At 44.7% G+C, this 19,502-nt stretch overlaps 1 protein-coding gene across 4 annotated transcripts in view; it reads right to left on the reverse strand.

The window, feature by feature from the left end:
• The window catches only part of APC2 (APC regulator of WNT signaling pathway 2), a 264,775-nt gene that overhangs the window by 189,018 nt on the left and 56,255 nt on the right, over positions 1–19,502 (reverse strand). For all 4 annotated transcript variants that reach the window (XM_063455534.1, XM_063455535.1, XM_063455532.1 and 1 more), the window contains exon 3: positions 5,739–5,897. In XM_063455534.1, coding sequence (XP_063311604.1) covers positions 5,739–5,897 — 159 coding nt within the window. The remainder of the gene's footprint in view (positions 1–5,738; positions 5,898–19,502) is intronic.

Consider the following 19,502-nt stretch of genomic DNA (forward strand, 5'->3'; position numbering starts at 1 on the left):
ACATCGATAGATTGTTTTAAACATGCTAAACTAGACAGCTTATGATTGATTTAGTTACGTTTAAGATTATGTTAAATACATGGCATTGCTTTTCTGAGGAGGGTACACATGTATATTTAAGATACACATTTTAACATTTATCCCTACATGCCTTAAGTGTTTCTCCCAGGACTCCCTATAGATCGCAATGTCGTCCAGGTACGCACAAGAGAAATCCTGGAAGCCATCGAGGAGTCTATCCACCAAGCGCTGAAAAGTGGCTGGGGCATTTTTCATCCCGAATGGCATGACCTTAAATTGGTACAAGCCAAACGGGGTGACAAAGGCCGACTTAGGGATAGCTTCCTCGGCCATGGGGATCTGCCAATAACCCTTGCAGAGGTCAATAGTGGTCAGATACAGTCCCCTGGCGATGTGATCTAATAGCTCATCCACTCAGGGCATCGGGTAGGCGTCAGTCACTGTCTTGTCGATAATCCACGCAGAACTGGGTGGTTCCATCTTTCTTCGGCACTAGGACTACTGGAGACTCCCAGGGACTATCGGATAGTTCAATGACTCCTAGTCTTAGCATTTCTTGTATCTCTCCCCTCATCCCATCTCTGACTGCTTTGGGGATACGGTAGGGAGGCTGTCTAAGTGGGGCTTGCCACGGAGTCTCTACTCTATGGGTAGCGAGAGATGTGAAGGCAGGTTCCTGGGAGAAAGTCTGTTGCTTACTTTCTATTAGCTGGCAGACATGCTTCCTCTCTGTGGGCTTTAGTCGGTCTCCTAAGGGGTCAGTCTGAGAGTCTTTTTCTAATTGGTCAGGTAAGGGTAGACTGTCAGGATCGTCTGTGGCACATACAGCAGCTATATCTTCCTGCCTTTCTTAATATTTCTTCAACATGTTGATTTGAAAAGACTTCCGGATCCTTTCATCCTTACAACTGGCAATTACATAGGTGGTATCACAGAGTTGTTCCACCACTTTGTAAGGGCCCTGCCATGCTGCCTGCATCCTGTCTGCTGCCTGCATCCTGGAACCTTTTGTCCCATATGGAATGTGCGTTGGCGGGCACCCCGATCGTACCATACCTTCTGTCACCCCTGGGCCGCCCGGAGATTTACCTTTACCATCTAGGCTAACTGCTCCATGTGGTCTCTGAGTTCCACTACATATGATATGATAGGGATCCCTTCGTTTTCCATTTCCCCCTCCCAGTGCTCTCTAATGATATTAATGGGACCTCGTACCCTTCTCCCAAATAGCAGCTCGAAGGGAGAAAACCCAGTAGATTCCTGCGGCACCTCTCGATATGCAAACAAGAGATGAGGCAGGGATCACACCCAGTCTCTGTATTCATCTGTGAACGTCCTCAAGATCTGTTTGAGGGTACTGTTGAAATGCTCACAGAGACTGGGGGGTGGGGGGTATGGTGAGCTGAGTAGGGGCTTAATACCACAGACCTTCCATAACTGATGCATGAGATCTGCGGTAAACTGCGTCCCTTGGTCAGACAGGATTTCATTAGGAAAACCCACTCTAGCGAATATCCCATCCAGCGCACTGGCATCAGTGTCTGCCTGGATATTGGAGAAAGCCATTGCTCGGGTGGCGTAGTCCACCACGGTAAGGATATATCATTTACTGGATGGACTTGGTCTTTTTTAGGGGTCCCACCAGATCAACTGCTATCCTGCTGAAAGGTTCTTCAATGATAAGCATGGACAGCAGTCAAGCCTTGGTATGATCCCCTCTCTTCCCTACCCTCTGACAGATGTTGCAGGTCCTGTAGTAGTGTTGTGCATCCTTAGAGACCCCCAGCTGGGTTACTTGATGGGATGTGCGAGTTGCTCCCTGGTGTCCTGCTAAAGGGATATCATGGCCGATTCGAAAGAGCTCCAACCGGTACTTCCTTAGTACTACCAATTGGCGCTTCTGCGAGGGGGTGATTCCTGTGCTACAGGTTTTTGACACCCTGTACAGCCTATCTTGTTCCCATATGCTCCCCCTCTAATCCCTGTTGCTTTGTAGCTGCCTTAGCTCTAAACTTATGCAGGGACTGGTCGGCTCTAATCTCCCTCCAAAACTCCTCTGGGGTGTCCCAGGCTAAGGTTGTCATCACTACAGTTTTGGTCAAGGGATCAGTGTGTCTTATCTGGGTCTCCCTGACTGGTGGGCTGTACTCGGTAGAACGGGCTTGGGCAATCCGGTTGGATTGACTGTGGCTGGTTTGGTAGGCATGTAGGTGGAGCTTAATGGTCCAAGATCGTTTCCCAATAGTACCTCCGCTGGCAGGTTGTCCATAATTCCTACGTTCACTACGCCAGATCCGGCTCCCCAGGTAAGGTGGACACCGGCAGTGGGAAGGCGGAAAACAGATCCCCTGCTACCCAGACAGCTATTGTTTGTCCGGTGCGGTCGTTGTTGCGTACCAGGTGCTGTTGTAGTAAGGTTAAAGTAGCACTTGTATATCGTAGACTCTGGGCTCGTTGGCCAAGACCTCTTGCCAATGTTGCTGTCTGTTATCCTGGGTGGCTGCTTGCACAAGATCAGCCTCATATAGGACCTCTAGATATTCCTTGGATCTGGCCTCCGCTTCCAAGCAGTGAGCGGCCGGGGTAGGGATTGGGGCAGGTTGGGTCACTGATGGGGGATGCTACCAGGTTGGTCTGGGGGCTCAAGGGACAATTGCTGCGGTCATGGCCCCATTGGTCACAGCGATGGCACTTAATTCTCTGTTGGGTCTGCTGGGACCTAGAAGGTCCTCTATAGCGGGAAGGAGCTGGAGAAACTGGAGCCCTGAACTCTGCTAGAGGAGGGGGTCGCATAGTCGTCTTTTCCAGGCGCCTGGTGTCAGTGTACTCATCTGCCAGACGAGCAGCTTCTGGCAAGGTGAGGGGTCTTCGGTCACGTACCCACTCCCTTAGTTCAGGTTGTAACGAATTCAGGAAATGTTCCAAAAGAAACAGTTGCAGAACATTTTCCCCCGTTACTGCTTGACAACCCGCTACCCAATGTGAGGCAGTATGGTGTAGGCGGCATGCCCACTTCATATAGGAGTACCCCCGTCTTCTTTGATTCCCGGAATCCTTGCTGGTATGCTTCAGGAGTAACTGCATAACAGAAAAGTAAAGCCTCTTTAACTGCAGGATAATGTTTGATGTCCTCATCAGGAATAGCCAGAAAGGCTTCGGCGGCTATACCTTACAATTTGCCAGATAAAATGGTAACCCATTCCTCAGTGGGTAACTGGTTTAGCCATTCAAAATCGGCTAAATATCCATCGATCTCCCCGTCTGTTTCCTGGAACTGCATGAATGCTGCCAACTGTACCTTTTTCCGTTTGCCTGGGAGTGCAGTCGGTAATACAGCCAGGCTTTCGGGTCATTGAGCCGTGGCTAGCCGCAGTTGGTATTCCCTTCTCTCTCTAGCCTCTGCTTCCACTGCATTAAAGACTTGAGTAATCAGTTTTTCGGATAGATTCGGTCCATAGAACGCCAACCTTAGTCGAGTGGCCCACAGGGTTTCATTTTCATCGGCGTTCGGTAGAGTCATTTTGGCCATTGCAGCTGTTCAGTCCAATTCGACCAGTTCCGCTATTAATTCCAGTCGCGATCAGTTACTAGCAGGACACCCACAGCTTTCCAATAGATCCTTTAGGGTAAAAAATTTCAGCTTCTCATACTGACTCTCCATTAGTGTAGCACTTCCTCTTGGGAGAAAGGACCATCCCACCGCTGCCACCAAATGTAGCAGTTACCCCGAGGAGTAGAGGGGTTTCCACCACCAAAGATGTCCTTCTTCCAAGTGTGAGGTGTGTTTCTGCATTCCGAGTTGTCATACAAGTTGAGAAGCTTTTACAAGAGCTAGTAGTGATAGCTGTATAGCAGGTTAAAAAAAAATATCAGGAAGTATTACTTTACTGATAGGGTAGTGGATGCATGGAATAGCCATTCAGCTGAAGTGGTAGAGGTTAACACAGTAAAGGAGTTTAAGCATGTGTGGGATAGGCATAAGGCTATCCTAGCTATAAGATAAGGCCAGGGACTAATGAAAGTATTTAGAAAATTGGGCAGACTAGATGGCCGAATGGTTCTTATCTGCTGTCACATTTTATGTTTCTATATCAAGAAACATCTCCTACTTAACGCCCAAGCACCTCAGACCATGGTGATCCTGACACTCTCTACCTAGTGGAACAGTTTTACAAAGTAAGGTACAGCGAAAGTCTTTGTGCTCTTAAATGATTTTGTCTGGATTTTACAAGGTCTGGTTATAAATCGAGGTAGTTTTTTGAGAAGTTTTTTTCTTTTTTATCTCGCTTCATATTGTGATGAAAGGCATTGGGTTCTAAACATCTGGAAAATGTGATACAATTCAATAAACACTGGGAGTCAGAAGTTCTTCTAACATCTATTCTGCTTTCTCATCAAAGTTTTCTCTAAAGCTTGTTCAGATACTTATTTACATTAATCCTCTACTATGACCATAGTGTCATGAAAACACACCAAATATGCCAAAGGAGTCAGTTTATGTTAATTTTCATTCCTTGCTAAAGTCTTAATATTGTGTACCAATAGTTCACAACCATCACATGCGTACACAGTAATGCAGAGACAAATTGCTCTCCATATCCGAAGTTTAGTTCTCTGTGTGAGTTTAGATTAGTGTATTATGTTTTTGAAGAACAGAAGAAAAGACTTTATCACTGAAGCAAAAATATATAGTTTGCACATCTTTTGTTAAATGTGTATATTTTAAATAAAGTTTTGATGGTAATTGTCTCCGGGTGCATACCTTAATGTGATGTGCTGCACAACCTTAAGAAAACCACATTAACTAAACCATAAACCTTATTTTACCTATTTTGTTCCATTTTGGACAGGGTACTCCCTCCCAGCACCGCCATCAGGGCATGACAACCATGACGGTTGGCATGGGCCCGGCGATCCTGGGGGGCTCTGACTGCTCGCATTCACTTTACACTCACTACAATCACTATACAAACACACACTCTCCATTCACTATACACACCTACCACTACTACACAAACACACATTTTTCATCTAATACATACAAACATTAGATACATTACACAAAACATACAATCTGCATCCAGTATACACACTGCATCCATGACACACATACAGCATCCACTACACACATTCTGCATCCACTATACATACTCTACAAACACACATTTACGATACACACTCTGCAGTCACTATACGCTCACTACGTTCACTATACACACACTACATCCACTACTCAAACACACACTCAGCATTCACTATACAAACACACACTTTGCATTCACTTAACACACCTACCTCCACTACACAAATACACACTCTTCTAATCTAATCAAATACATACAAATATGTACAATCTGCATCCACTATACACACTGCATCCATGACACACACACCACATCCACTACACACATTCTACATCCACTATACACACACCACACTCAGTACACACACTTACACTTCATCCTTGTGGGTGGACTTAGGTTAGGCCCTGTGGGAGAACTCTGGGGGCAAGCTCAGGGGTGGACTCGGGGGCGTCCCTGCTAACTCCTGTGCCTGGACACCACCAGCAGAACAAAATAATCTCTAACAGTAATCTGGTAACATTTAAGAGCAGCAACTAAACAGATTGTATCCATATATATTTAACACTGCCTCATAAGCATGACCTAAATCCATATAAATGTATTAACAATTTTCTACCATTTGCCCTCTATTACCTTCATATCAGATGTGTCATGCTCAAGCCGACTCAGCTGGCTGCTGTTATCCTGCAGCTCCCTCCTGAGGTGAGTATTTTCTTTTTTCAGATCCTCCACCTGGCGGACTAACTGATCGTATGAGGCGGCTGAGCCAACCAACCCAACCCTCGCACATACCTACATGAAGGATAGTGGATACAAAGACAGCAATAAGTATATTTGGACACAAAGACATAAATATACATATAACATTTATTTAGACTTCACAAACTAATATGATAATGTGGACAATTACCAAGGTCTGAAAGAGGAGTTAGAAAGAATGTGGAAAGTGAGGGGGCTGTAACCTCCATTTTAGGAGAGTGGCTTCAGCAGATTCCAGGTAAGATACCTGAGATCTCGGACTCTAATCCCCGGTTCCCGAATGACGGGTTTACGCTAAATCCGAGTCTACTCCATCTGTTCTATATACCTGGCAAGCTATGCAAGCGAGGAACTCTATATTCCCACTCGACAGAAAGTATGAACTGCCTAATGTGTAAGATAAATATTAACTAGTTATGCATTGCTGGTTCACCCTAGACCGTATAACGAATTAACCTGGCTTACCACACTGCCTACTCGTATACTGTTATGCTATTATCTTACTCAAATCTCTTGTAAAATATTCTCAATTGTTTTTCCTACTGTTGAATACACAGACAGTTATCTAGCTTGTTAGAATCTAGAATGTTCAGCCAGACACCTTAAACTTCTAATACGTGTCTATGATGTTACATAGCCTACCAACTGTCTTTTTTAACAGCTCACCTAGATAGGCTCTGGATTTGGCTATAATGGGTTTATGCTACCCCACAAGATTCATAGAGCAAAATGTTTCTTTACCCTGAGAGTGGCATACTATATACCCTGTCTACTGTGGTACCAACTACCTAAATGCTTAGCAATTTTAGGCCTGTGTTTATAAGGTTATTGTTTGTTTAAGTCTTCTTATCCGAACCTGAATACATACATTACATGTTAGGGAACTTAAGTCTGGGTATGATATGCCTTCATATGCACATGTATGTTTAGAATCAACCTGTTCGCAGCTCACTTTGTTTGTTTTTGTTGCTGGCTAGAGACAGCTGAAACTGTTCATGTATAAATGCATAATATAGAACCTGCCTAACACATACTTCACACAGCACTGTTAACTTAACATGCTACATACTAGACTAGATAATCCTGGGATATTCCTGTCATTAAGGCTGGTGTAAATTCTTGGCTCGTTTAAACCTATACCTCACTATAACAATCGCTCGCCTGTTACTGCTAAGAACCTACGTTATTAAGCCATGTATACCATACTGAATGCCCATCATCTTGACCGTTTAACTTTATTTTGTACTCTCTCAGTTAAGCTTGTTTATATAATATAAAACGAGGCCGTTAATCCTAGGAGATATTGCAATTGCCATGATGTGTACAACCTGTATAACCCCTGCATGTCTCCCTCTCTTTATTCTGTACCACCATAACCACATGCCTCAATAAAATAAAGATTGACAAAAAAAAAAAAAAAAAAAAAAGATACCTGAGATCTCTGTCCAGTAGAGGATATAAATAGGGATATATATCCCCCTATACCCCGGTTTAATATCTATACTGTATATATATATATATATATATATATATATATATATATATATATATATATATATATATATATACATATACATATATATATATATATATATATATATATATAAAATAATAACAAATCTTGCACTCCACTCCAAAACCTAATATAACGCCCGGTGCTTGTCCAGACAAAAACACAAAAATATTAAAGGATAGCACTCCAAGGACTTTATATAAAATATAACTTTTATTTAAATGCTATATAAAAACGGTCAACGTTTCAGCTTGATCCCCTCAAGCTTTCCTCAGGATCAAGCTGAAACGTTGACCGTTTTTATTTAGAAGGTAAATAAAAGTTATATTTTATATAAAGTCCTTGGAGTGCTGTTCTTTAATATTTAGTTTTATATATATATATATATATATATATATATATATATATATGTATATATATATATATATATATATATATATATATATATAAATATATATATATAGAGGAAGGCTTGACCTGAAGTTATGGGAGGGGCTTATGGACCTTTAAAGGGGACTTCCCCCTTCCCTACCCTACCGTGATTGGGCTGAGGAGATGCAGGCTGATGAGATTATCTATTCATTACAGAGCCATCTACTTCCAGTTCAAAGGTCATCAACACAATCTGGTCTTGGCCTAGTGTTGCCCACGCAAGTATTTGTTTTACCTCACTCTAGTAAACAGTCGCTTAACTAGAAGCTCATGGGGCATTGCTGCGCCCAGCCCAGCCACGGCTTCCATAACTGTTGTTTTTTTCAACAAAATCGTAAGTTTGTTTGTTCAGCCATTCTGATATGGCAAATTTTTACTAGTAAGCCAAATTTAGCCTATTTCAGTCGTACATAGCATGCCTCATTCTGCTTACTGTATTTGGCAGTGATGCCTCATTCTACTTACTGTATTTTGGCCCACACTAGGCCATATTTACTTTTATCATATGCATTTTAGTTAGTCACCCTGCAATTTATTGTTTCACTCTACATTTTAAAGTTTTGTGTCTGTCCTGGGTATTCATGCACTTTTTGAGCCTTCATTGTTTAGTAATTATGTGGCTAGGTGTTGCAACTGACTGTCTAAATTTATGTCAGGCCCAAACTTGGGCCTATACATGTGGTAAAGGGAATAAAATATTAACTTTTATATACATTCTCTGTACACATAAATGTAAAATTCCTTATTTTATGTAAAGGGGAATATCTTCTAAATGTCTTAAATCTTCTTACTAAATAACCTCAAATTCATAAAACTGTATCATATGCATTTCAGTAAGTCACCATACATTTTAATGTTGTCTGCCCTTTGGGTATTCAGCTACTCATTGGGCCAACATTGTTCGGTAATTCACTGTTTAGTAGATATACCCCAATGGACAGCTTGCATGCATTTAATGATGTAATTTTCATTGGGTTATAATCTAAAACAGCTAGGTAAACCTGCAGTTCTATTGTCTGCTGCTCTTGCATTCCCTCACTTTCTAACACCACCCAGACTTTCTTTGTACGGTCTACGTGCATCAGGAACATCATTCAGTCATGTTCAGTTTAAGCATTGAAGTTTTATATCTGATGCTAATATTACTATGCCAGATATTCTAGCATTTCCTGTTGCTTTCAAGCCTAATCTTCCATACCAGTAGAGGTGAGCGGACACCTGGATGTTCGGGTCTGGCGGGTTCGGCCAAACTTTGAAAAAAAAGTCCGGGTTCGGGCTCGAACTTGACCCCGAACACCAACCCCATTGAAGTCAAAGGGGACCCGAACTTTTGAGCACAAAAATGCATCTAAAAAAAACTCCTGGAAAGAGCTAGAGAGCTGCAAAAGCAAGTCAAATGGTGATAAGAGTAGAACAAGTGCCCTGCAAACAAATGTGGATAGGGAAATCACTTAAAATAACATAAAAATTAAAAATACAGTTGAGACATAAAATAGCACTAGATGGAATCTTTGATTTTAGATTTGGAAGAACATAAATCAAAATCTAAAGCATGGCTGTCAGGAGGATCACCAGAATTATCCATTTAATAGAGAGGGTTGGAGTGCAGGGTATTCTCTTTCATTGTTCAAATTGAGCTCAACTCCTGATGCATGGAGAAAAGGCCTTTCACAAGCCTCTGCTATTGTGTACATAGTTTATACTAAGTGACCCATAGGTTGAGAAGGTGGTGACCGTGACGGTGTAGGTGGAAGCAGCGGTGGAGGAGTAGGATGAGGTAGCCAACACTGTTATGTTTTTTTTTTAGTTTTTTTTTATTGTGGTAGCCCACAAAATATTGGGACATACAACAAAATAAATATTTGCGGCCTGCGGTGCATTTCTTGCAGTCCTGATGCATGGAGAAATGCTCAACTCCTGATGCATGGAGAAAAGGCCTTCACAAGCCTCTGCTAATGTGTACATAATTTATACTAAGTGACCCATAGGTTGAGGAGGCGGTGACCGTGGCGGTGGAGGAGGAGGAGGAGGATGATGAGGTAGCCAACACTGTTATTTATATATATATTTATATATTTTAATTGGGGTAGCCCCCAAAATATTGGGACATATAAAAAAAGACAACTCTGTTCTGCAGAGTAGCTGTTGACATTATAGTTGCGCAGGCACTTTGTTGACTCTAGAGAATCTCGGGCAAATCCCTGTGGCGGCGACTTTGCATGCGGATGTCATCCATATCAACTTTCAATGTCAGTTTCTGCGCCTACCATGGTGACCACGGGTAATGGGGAATCAGGGTTCCATTCCATACAGGGACCCTGAGAAACGGCTACCACATGCAAGGAAGGCAGCAGGCACGCAAATGACCCACTCCCGACGCGGGAAGGTAGTGACGACCAATAACAATACAGGACTCTTTAGAGGCCCTGTAATTGTAATGAGTCCACTTGAAATCCTTTAACTCTGATCAATTGTCGGGAAGTCTGGTGCAGAGCCACTGACCCATGCGTGCTGCAGCTGAAACTCCACTATCGCCTGCTGCTCGCACAGTCTCAGGCGGCAAGCGAGAAGGCTGAAGTTACGCTACAGCGCAGACAGGCGAGCAGCAGCAGGGTGACAACGCCAAAAGTGCGCACAGCCGCTACAGTGAATGTCACATCCTGTTCCAAGTTGCGGATCAGTCTGGTGATGGCTTCTGGTATCAAGTACTCTTTTTACTGAAGCTGCATCAGGGTCCTGGTATGTGGCCACACAAACGCTGGTGCTCAACACCAGGGGGTTACCCTGCACCAGACCCTGCTAATCCATTCCACACTGTGACTCCTAACTTCAACATCAGGCATACTGGGTCCCGGTCGTCCAGAAAATTAAGAATGTTTACCACTGCGCTGTAAGCACACTATTAGACGCTTCTATTTGACTCTCAGATATGAAGTGCACGCCCCAAAATGTACTATTTAGCAGATTAGCACCCAGAAAATAAGAATGTTTACCAATGCGCTGTAAGCACACTCTTAGACGCTTCTATTTGACTCTCAGATATGAAGTGCACCCCACTAAAATACTATTTAATTTTTTATTTTTTTTTAACTCCGATGTAACCGTGGGATTTGAAGCTTCTATTTGACTCTCAGATATGAAGTGCACCCCACCCCACTAATGTACTAGTTTGCAGAATTTTTTCCTAAGCTGTCCCTATCAGCGGCAGCATCCTCTCCCTACACTAATAAGATTGCATGTGCATGCGGCGCCACGCGACTCCAGCTTATATATAGAGGCTGGGTCACATGCTGCACTGGCCAATCACAGCCATGCCATTAGTAGGCATGGCTGTGATGGCTTCTAAGGGCACACGAGTCAAACGCTTGTTGACTGGCTGCCCTGCAGCCTTTCAAAACGCGCCATTAAATCGTCAAACACCGTGTTCAGGTCCGGGGTCCAAAAAACCTAATGTTTGGTACGAACCCGAACTTTACAGTTCGGGTTCGCTCAACTCTACATACCAGCTGTGTATGCATAAGTATTTATCATCCTCCTAAGCATTCCACATGTAAGTCTGATTTATTGTACGTCATATATCTCCTGTCTTTTCCTATGTATTATGTACTGCCATCACGGCCGCTAGCCTGTTCAGCCACTGTGGCATTCTAGAGGCCTCTGTTCCCGTTTTAATTCTGTCTTCCAATACCTTGTTTTATTGGGCTCCGTGCGTATGTATTGTATGATGTTTTATAAGTGTTTATATACAGTTTCTGTTCTTTTCACCGTTTCATAAACTTGATGATTTTTTGTAACAATCGGGTTCTCTACAATCTCATCATGAACATGTCTTAGTTACATACACAAACTCCACAACCATTCTCTGATTTAAATCCTACCTTCACCTGCATTATTCTCAACACAGCCAGCACAGCCACCCTGAAATCGGTATATGCATATTTCCTACTCTTGGCATCACTATGCCTTTAAAATGTGTGTTCATATGCCCTGTAATGGGCAACCTGCCACAGACTAATTCGGCTCCTCATTTGGGCATTTCATTGAAAACATTTATAGATTTTGGATTAAGGAATATAATGGATTTTGGAATATAATGTCTTGTTTTAGGTTCTGGGTAGCACATTTATAGGCACCTAGTATACAGATATCATTATTTACAGTTACGTAGTGGTAATATTCCCTCAATCTGATTATCCTAATGCCACATACAGGTTTACCTTCAATGTGGCATATTAGATGAGTTACGATAGCAGCTCCTCCAGCTCCCAGTGTAAATCTCGTGAGACCCACGTCCATCAGAGCGTTGCCACGGTTTACCATGGCAACGCTCCGCACGGCACGCAGACCGCAAGATTTACACTGGGAGCTGAACGGAGCTGCTGCAGAGGTAAGTAAACGCTTGCTGCCGGCTCCCCCACTGCACAGCCCATGCCACTGGACCACCAGGGAATCATAAAGCCCCCCCTCCCTGGCCAGGTAACAAGCAGGGAGGGGGGACAAAAAAAATAAAATATATAATTAAATATTAAAATAATCAAAATAATAATATTTAAATAATAATATTTAAATAAAATATATGGTGCTACCATCAGCTCCACCACGCAGGCTCGCTGCCTAGGTGTTCTCTTTGACTCCGACCTCTCCTTCAAGCCTCATGTTCACTCTATCGCCAAATCCTGTCATTTCCATCTCAAAAACATTGCGCGCATCCGCCCCTACTTAACGCCAGATGCGACTAAGGTGTTGGTCCATTCCACTGTACTTTCTCGCCTTGACTACTGTAATCCGCTTCTCAGTGGTCTTACGTGCTCCCAACTTGCGCCGTTACAGTCCATAATGAATGCGGCGGCGAGGCTCATCTTCCTGTCCACCCGCACCTCCCATTCCTCACCCTTCTGTCAGTCCCTACATTGGCTTCCTATAAAATATAGAGCTCAATTTAAAATTCTGGTTCTTGCTTTCAAATCTCTACATAATGCTGCTCCCACCTATCTATCCTCCCTTATACACAAGTATGTCCCGTCTAGGCCCTTACGATCTGCTGAAGACTTACGTCTATCTTCTGTCCGTACTCCCACCTCTGATGCTCGCCTTCAAGACTTCTCGCTTCCCTCCTCCGTTAGATGCTCACCCAGTCTCCACTCCTTCAAAAAATCATTAAAAACCCACTTCTTCATAAAAGCGTATCAATTAAACTCTTAATAGCTCCCAACTGATTCCTCTTCTGCAACTGTCACTAGTCTAATACTATCCTTACCTTTTGTGTCATTTTACCCCACTCCCTCTAGCATGTAAGCTCATTGAGCAGGGCCCTCAACCCCTCTGTTCCTGTGTGTCCGACTTGTCTGGTTACAACTACATGTCTGTTCGTCCAGGGCCGGACTGGTAATTAAAAGCAGCCCTGGAAAAAAATTATTTACCAGCCCCATAATGCGTCGCGCCAGCATAGTGTGCAGATACAGAGTTAGAAAAGATAACTTAAAATTAAAATTATTACTCCAACGTGAAAAAAGCACATATAGGCTTAAAAAAAAGAGTGCAGATTTATTTTAAGCAGACGTGCCTTTGCATATAACCAATGTTTCAGTCCAACTACCATGACATATTAAGGAAAGCTTGGTAATGGGACTGAAATGGTGAATGTATGTAGGGCACAACTGTAAAAAAATGACGTTATCTTGTTTATTTTGAGGTCCTGTGGGTGCACTCTTCACTTTAAATATGTTATTGTGCTGGATTATGCACCTAGCAACAAGACTGGGCCAATATCTGCTTATTACATATTGTACATATCAATGACATTTCTTAGTGTATTATGCATATATAAATGTACATTAATATATGTGTAAATATAATAGGCATAATTATATATATATATATATATATATATATATATAATATAAATCAGTGGCGGATCCAGAGCCTGATCTCAGGAGGGGCACCTATAGATTATTTAAAGAAATAATCCATGCACAATAACCACTACTGCTCTGTGTAGTGGGTATGGTGCCAGGAATGCCGGGACCCGCTCCCAGAGTAAGTAGTCAAACCGTTTAAGTACAGTTTGACAACTTACCTGGGGTCTGCTGGGATATGGGGCTGTAGTAGGGTATAGGAGCAGTGGTGCAATGTGTGAGGGGTGCAATGTGTGTGAAAGGTTCAGTGTGTAGGGTGCGTGGGGCAATGTGTGTATGGGTGGCTGTGTGTGTAGGGGAATGTGTGTATGGGGGTCTGTGTGTGTGTGAATGTGTATGGTGTGTGTGGGCAGTGTTTGTATGGGGCTAGAGTTCACTCTCACCACTTGGACCACCAGGAATCCCTGGTGGTCGCAGTGGTGAGAGTGAACTCTAGCCCGTAGCTCCAGGGCTAGAGTTTCCCTGTGGCACTCTCCCTCCCCCTCTGTCTCTCTCTATTCACCCCTCTTTCTCCCCTTGTGTCTCACTCTCCCCCCTCTGTCTCTTTCTCCCTCCTTTCCCTGTGGCACTCTCCCAACCCCTCTGTCTCTCTCTATTCACCCCTCTTTCTCCCCTTGTGTCTCACTCTCCCCCCTCTGTCTCTTTCTCCCCCCTTTCCCTGTGGCACTCTCCCTCCCCCTCTGTCTCTCTCTATTCGCCCCTCTTTCTCCCCTTGTGTCTCACTCTCCCCCCTCTGTCTCTTTATCCCTCCTTTCCCTGTGGCACTCTCCCTCCCCCTCTGTCTCTCTCTATTCGCCCCTCTCTCCCCCCTTGTGTCTCACTCTCCCCCTCTCCCTGTGGCACTCTCCCCCCTCTGTCTCTCTCTCTATTCACCCCCCTGTCTCTCTCTCTCTATTCAACCCCCCTCTGTCTCTCTCTCTATTCACCCCCCCTGTCTCTCTCTCTATTCCCCCCTCTGTCTCTCTCTATTCACCCCCTCTGTCTCTCTCTCTATTCACCCCCCTCTCTCTCTCTCTCTCTCTCTCTCTCTCTCTCTCTCTCTCTCTATTCACCCCCCCCTCTCTCTCTCTCTCTATTCACCCCCTCTGTCTCTCTCTCTCTCTATTCACCCCCCTGTCTCTCTCTCTCTATTCACCCCCTCTGTCTCTCTCTCTATTCACTCCCCCTCTGTCTCTCTCTCTCTTCACCCCCCTCTGTCTCTCTCTCTTCACCCCCCTCTGTCTGTCTCTCTTCACCCCCCCTCTGTCTCTCTCTCTCTTCACCCCCCGTCTCTCTCTCTTCACCCCCCCTCTCTCTCTCTTCACCCCCCTCTGTCTCTCTCTCTTCACCCCCCTCTGTCTCTCTCTCTTCATCCCCCCTGTCTCTCTCTCTTCACCCCCCCTCTGTCTCTCTTCACCCCCCTCTGTCTCTCTCTCTCTTCACCCCCTGTCTCTCTCTCTCTTCACCCCCCCTCTGTCTCTCTCTCTTCACCCCCCCCGTCTCTCTCTCTTCACCCCCCCGTCTCTCTCTCTCTTCACACCCCCTCTGTCTCTCTCTCTTCACCCCCCATGTCTCTCTCTCTCTCTTCACCCCCCCTGTCTCTCTCTCTTCACACACACCCCTCTGTCTCTCTCTCTCTTTTCACACACCCCCGTCTCTCTCTCTCTTTTCACCCTCCCCCCTCTGTCGTTCTCTCTAATAACCCCCCCCCCTTCCATCCCCCCCACCCACCTGAGAGGAGTCAGGGGGCCAGCCGCATTGCACGCTGCAGCCTCGCCGGTCCGGCAGCACTGTTAATGCTGAGGGCTGAAGGGGGAGGGAGCATATCTCTACCATGCTCCCTCGCGGTTCCCACAATCCCCAGCACGGATGCTGCTGGGGATTGTGGGAACCGCGAGGGAGCATGGTAGAGATATGCTCCCTCCCCCTTCAGCCCTCAGCATTAGGTGTGCCGCCGGACCGGTGAGGCTGCAGCGTGCAATGCGGCCGCCTGCCGGCCGGCCCCCTCACGGTGTGTGCCACCGGACCGGCCACCCGGTGGCACATATATTGCCAGAGCAGCCCCCAGGTGCCGCGGCCCACCGGGAAATTTCCCGGTATCCCGGTGGGCCAGTCCGGCCCTGTGTTCGTCCACCCATTGTAAAGTGCTGCGGAATTTGACGGCGCTCTATAAATAATATAATAATAATAATAATAAAATAGAATTTACAAAAATTAAAATAATAAAAATGCCCTCCTCCCACCCAGTTCACACACACTACACAAACACACACACTGCATTCACACAAACACACACTGCATTATACACACACACTGCATTCACACAAATACACACACTGCATTATATACACACTGCATTTATACGAATACACACTCTGCATTATATACACACTGCATTCATTATATACACACACTGCATTCACACACACACATTCTGCCTTCATTATATACACACACTACACACATTCTGCATTAATTATATACACACACTACACACACATTCTGCATTCATTATATACACACTACACACTGCACACAAACACTGCATTCATTATATATACACTACACAAACACACACACACACTCTGCTTTCATTATATACACACACTGTAAATAAATATTCAATAAATGTAATTTTATTGGGATCTAATTTTATTTGGAAATTTACCAGTAGCTGCTGCATTTCCCACCCTAGGCTTATTCTCGAGTCAATACATTTTCCCATTTTTTTTGTGGTAAAATTAGGGGCCTCGGCTTATATTTGGGTATATATACGGTACATATGCATTTCTGCACAGTCTATGGTTTTGCTTACAAACATCTTTATGTATCATGTCTAATCATATTTTGAGATTTCCCTAAATATGATTGCATGGTTTAACACTACAGTTCCCGTCTGCGGATATTTGGTCCTGTGGCTTGCCAGGACGCCATGGGGCCTGTACATAGGGGGTACGGTGGTACTCACGAGGTCTTGCTAACATCCATTTCCTTACGTCTCATAAAATCATATTCTTTTACAGATTATCAATTCAGAGCATCATTTGCTCTTCAGACCTTGCACCCATTTGTCAGTTACGGTTCTTTCTGTAGGTTATAGACCTCTCTTTCCCTTTTCTTGCTGCAGATTTCAGTTACAGTTTACAACCATACCATACAGAACTAAACAAACTCTTACGAAATACGAATTCAGGTACATTTTTAGCCACGTAGGCTCCCCCGCAATATAGACTTTTTTTTTTAATGAGTAGGTCTTACTGGCTTATAGGGATCTAGGTGACCAATAGATGTTATGTTTCTGGCATCTCTTCCGCATGAGGTATTACGCCCCATGGCCCAAAACATAGTTAGCCGCCTCGCACAGTGGCATAGAGAGGGCCTCACTTGTCACACCCAATCTAGCTCATGATTTAAATGTCACTGAGAGGCCAACACCCTGCCACAGCGTTCGGTGGCCACAAATCCCCTCGTTTCAAATCATAGCCTCTCAAGCCACTTGGCAACTAGCAGGGCCTCACCTGTCACCAACCTAGTGAATTGCTTCACCACTGGGCACTAGCTAGCCAGCCAGTAAAACGATCCTGATCCAAGCTAATTATTAATATATTGCACTATGTCTCAGATCTCTGTAAGAAGGTGATGACATGTCAATCCCGAGTACTCTAGTCTGGTCTATCAGGTCATGGACGATTCCTCGTATCACAGCTGAGCTACACAAACACAACGTTCCTTTCCCAGCAACGTCCGGGAAAGCAGAACTGTTCAGGCTCATGCGTACCAATACAGACAATGCTGATGCTGGAGTAGGCATGAGTTGCTCGAGCGACACCAACCTCCACGCAACATTCTCAGCACTCGTGTCCTCTAAGGGGTAAATAAATGAGAGACTGGAAAGACCAGAAATACGTTGTCGAACCATGCCTTCAACAGGATGCAGGGTCCTCCGTACACATACGATCATAACACAATTTAATATTGAGCATGTGCACCTGTATGTCCAGATATCCAACGGGATATTGACTTTCTGTCATTGTAACAGAGCTGTAATATTAAAATAAATATCTCCACTGGTAGACTGTAGAACATCAAAGAGAAGCTCAGTGTAGCAATATAATCCCAATTCACCAATAACCGGACGATACACAGTTCTGGGTACCTCCACCAAGGACTGCTTCCCAGCTGGAACAGGGGACAAACCGCAGCACTTCTGCCCACAGTCGCCGTGGCTTGACTGGGGCCCTGGAACCGCTCCTTCCTGGAGCCGAGTGGGGAATTCGCTCTAGACACGCCCTGGCACTGGAAGACACTCAGTCCTGGGAGCTCTAGTCCTTACAAGGACTTTCCCTGTTGAATCCCCTCCAAGCTGGAACAGCAGATATAGGAGTTAAATCTTCCTTCCCTCCAATAACAGGATGACACACATTTTTGGAGTCCAAGCTGGACTGCTTTAATAGCAGCCACAACTGGCCTTATATGCATGTCCCTGTCAGGACTTACGATTAGAATTCTCTCCGGCTCTGTTTTGACACTTCCGGTATGCGGATAAAGTCTCCGCTCCCTTCTCTGACGCGGCTCTCTCAAGCCCTTTGTGAATGTATTGGGTTACTTCCACATTCATATCGCCGGCTAAAGCTTCTTACTTCTGACTACTGTGTACCGAACTCCTGGACTGTAAAACGGATTCCCTGCCTTCTGATCATCGGATTGTTACTGGTTTCTCCTATTCTCTTCAACCCTCAAGACCTGGACTGTTAAAGGTTTACTCTCATCTGGCTACGAACAAACAGCCTGAAGACAACTACTCTCATCAAACCTTAAGTATTCCCTTTATACATATTTCTCAGAGTTGCTTTCTTAAGGAAGTCTCACCTGTTAACTAAACAATTCAAATTCAACTTTTCACTTGCACTCCTTCAATTATTATTTACTTACGATTACAACTTCACTATCAATCATTAAAGCTACAGTATTGTGATACCAGAAAGGACTTTGGTTTTATGTAACACCTGGCTAAATATTAGAAAAACATAAACTCTGCAGTTGTGTTCCACATCTCATCTAATTGTAGCATAACAGTCCCCATGCAAAGGGCACTCAACCCTGGACCTGAGAGTAAACCACAGTCAGGGGCGGACTGAGAGCCTTTGGGGCCCCTGGGCAAAATTAGATCTCAGGCCCTTTGAATGCACAAATATATGTGCATTAAATAAATGTTAAAGGATCACTATAGTGTCAGGAAAACAAAGCGGTTTTCCTGACACTATAGTGCCCTAAGGGTGCCCCCACCCTCAGGGTCCCCCTCCCGTGGCTAGTCACATCCTCCCTCTCTCTGTCACTAGTCACCTTCTCCCTCACTCTGTCACTAGAGTGAGGGGGTGACTAGTGACAGAGTGAGGGAGGGCGGGGGTGACTAGTGACAGAGGGAGGGGTGACTAATGACAGAGGGAGGGGGTAACACAATTACAGAGGGAGGGGGTGACACAATGACAGAGGGAGGGATGGGGTGACTAATGACAGAGGGAGGGGGTAACACAATTACAGAGGGAGTGGGTGACACAATGACAGAGGGAGGGATGGGGTGACACAGGGAGGGGTGACTAGTGACACAGTGACAGAGGGAGGGTGGGGGTGACACAGGGAGTGATTAGTGACACAGTGACAGAGGGAGGGGTTGGCTAGTGACAGAGGGAGGGGTGACTAGTGGCAGTGAGGGAGGGGGTGACACAGTGACAGGTGACTAGTGACAGAGGGAGGGGGTGACTAGTGACAGAGGGAGGGAGGGGTGACAGAGAGAAGGAG

Source organism: Pelobates fuscus, chromosome 5 (assembly GCF_036172605.1).
Source record: "Pelobates fuscus isolate aPelFus1 chromosome 5, aPelFus1.pri, whole genome shotgun sequence".
Classification (NCBI taxonomy): domain Eukaryota; kingdom Metazoa; phylum Chordata; class Amphibia; order Anura; family Pelobatidae; genus Pelobates; species Pelobates fuscus.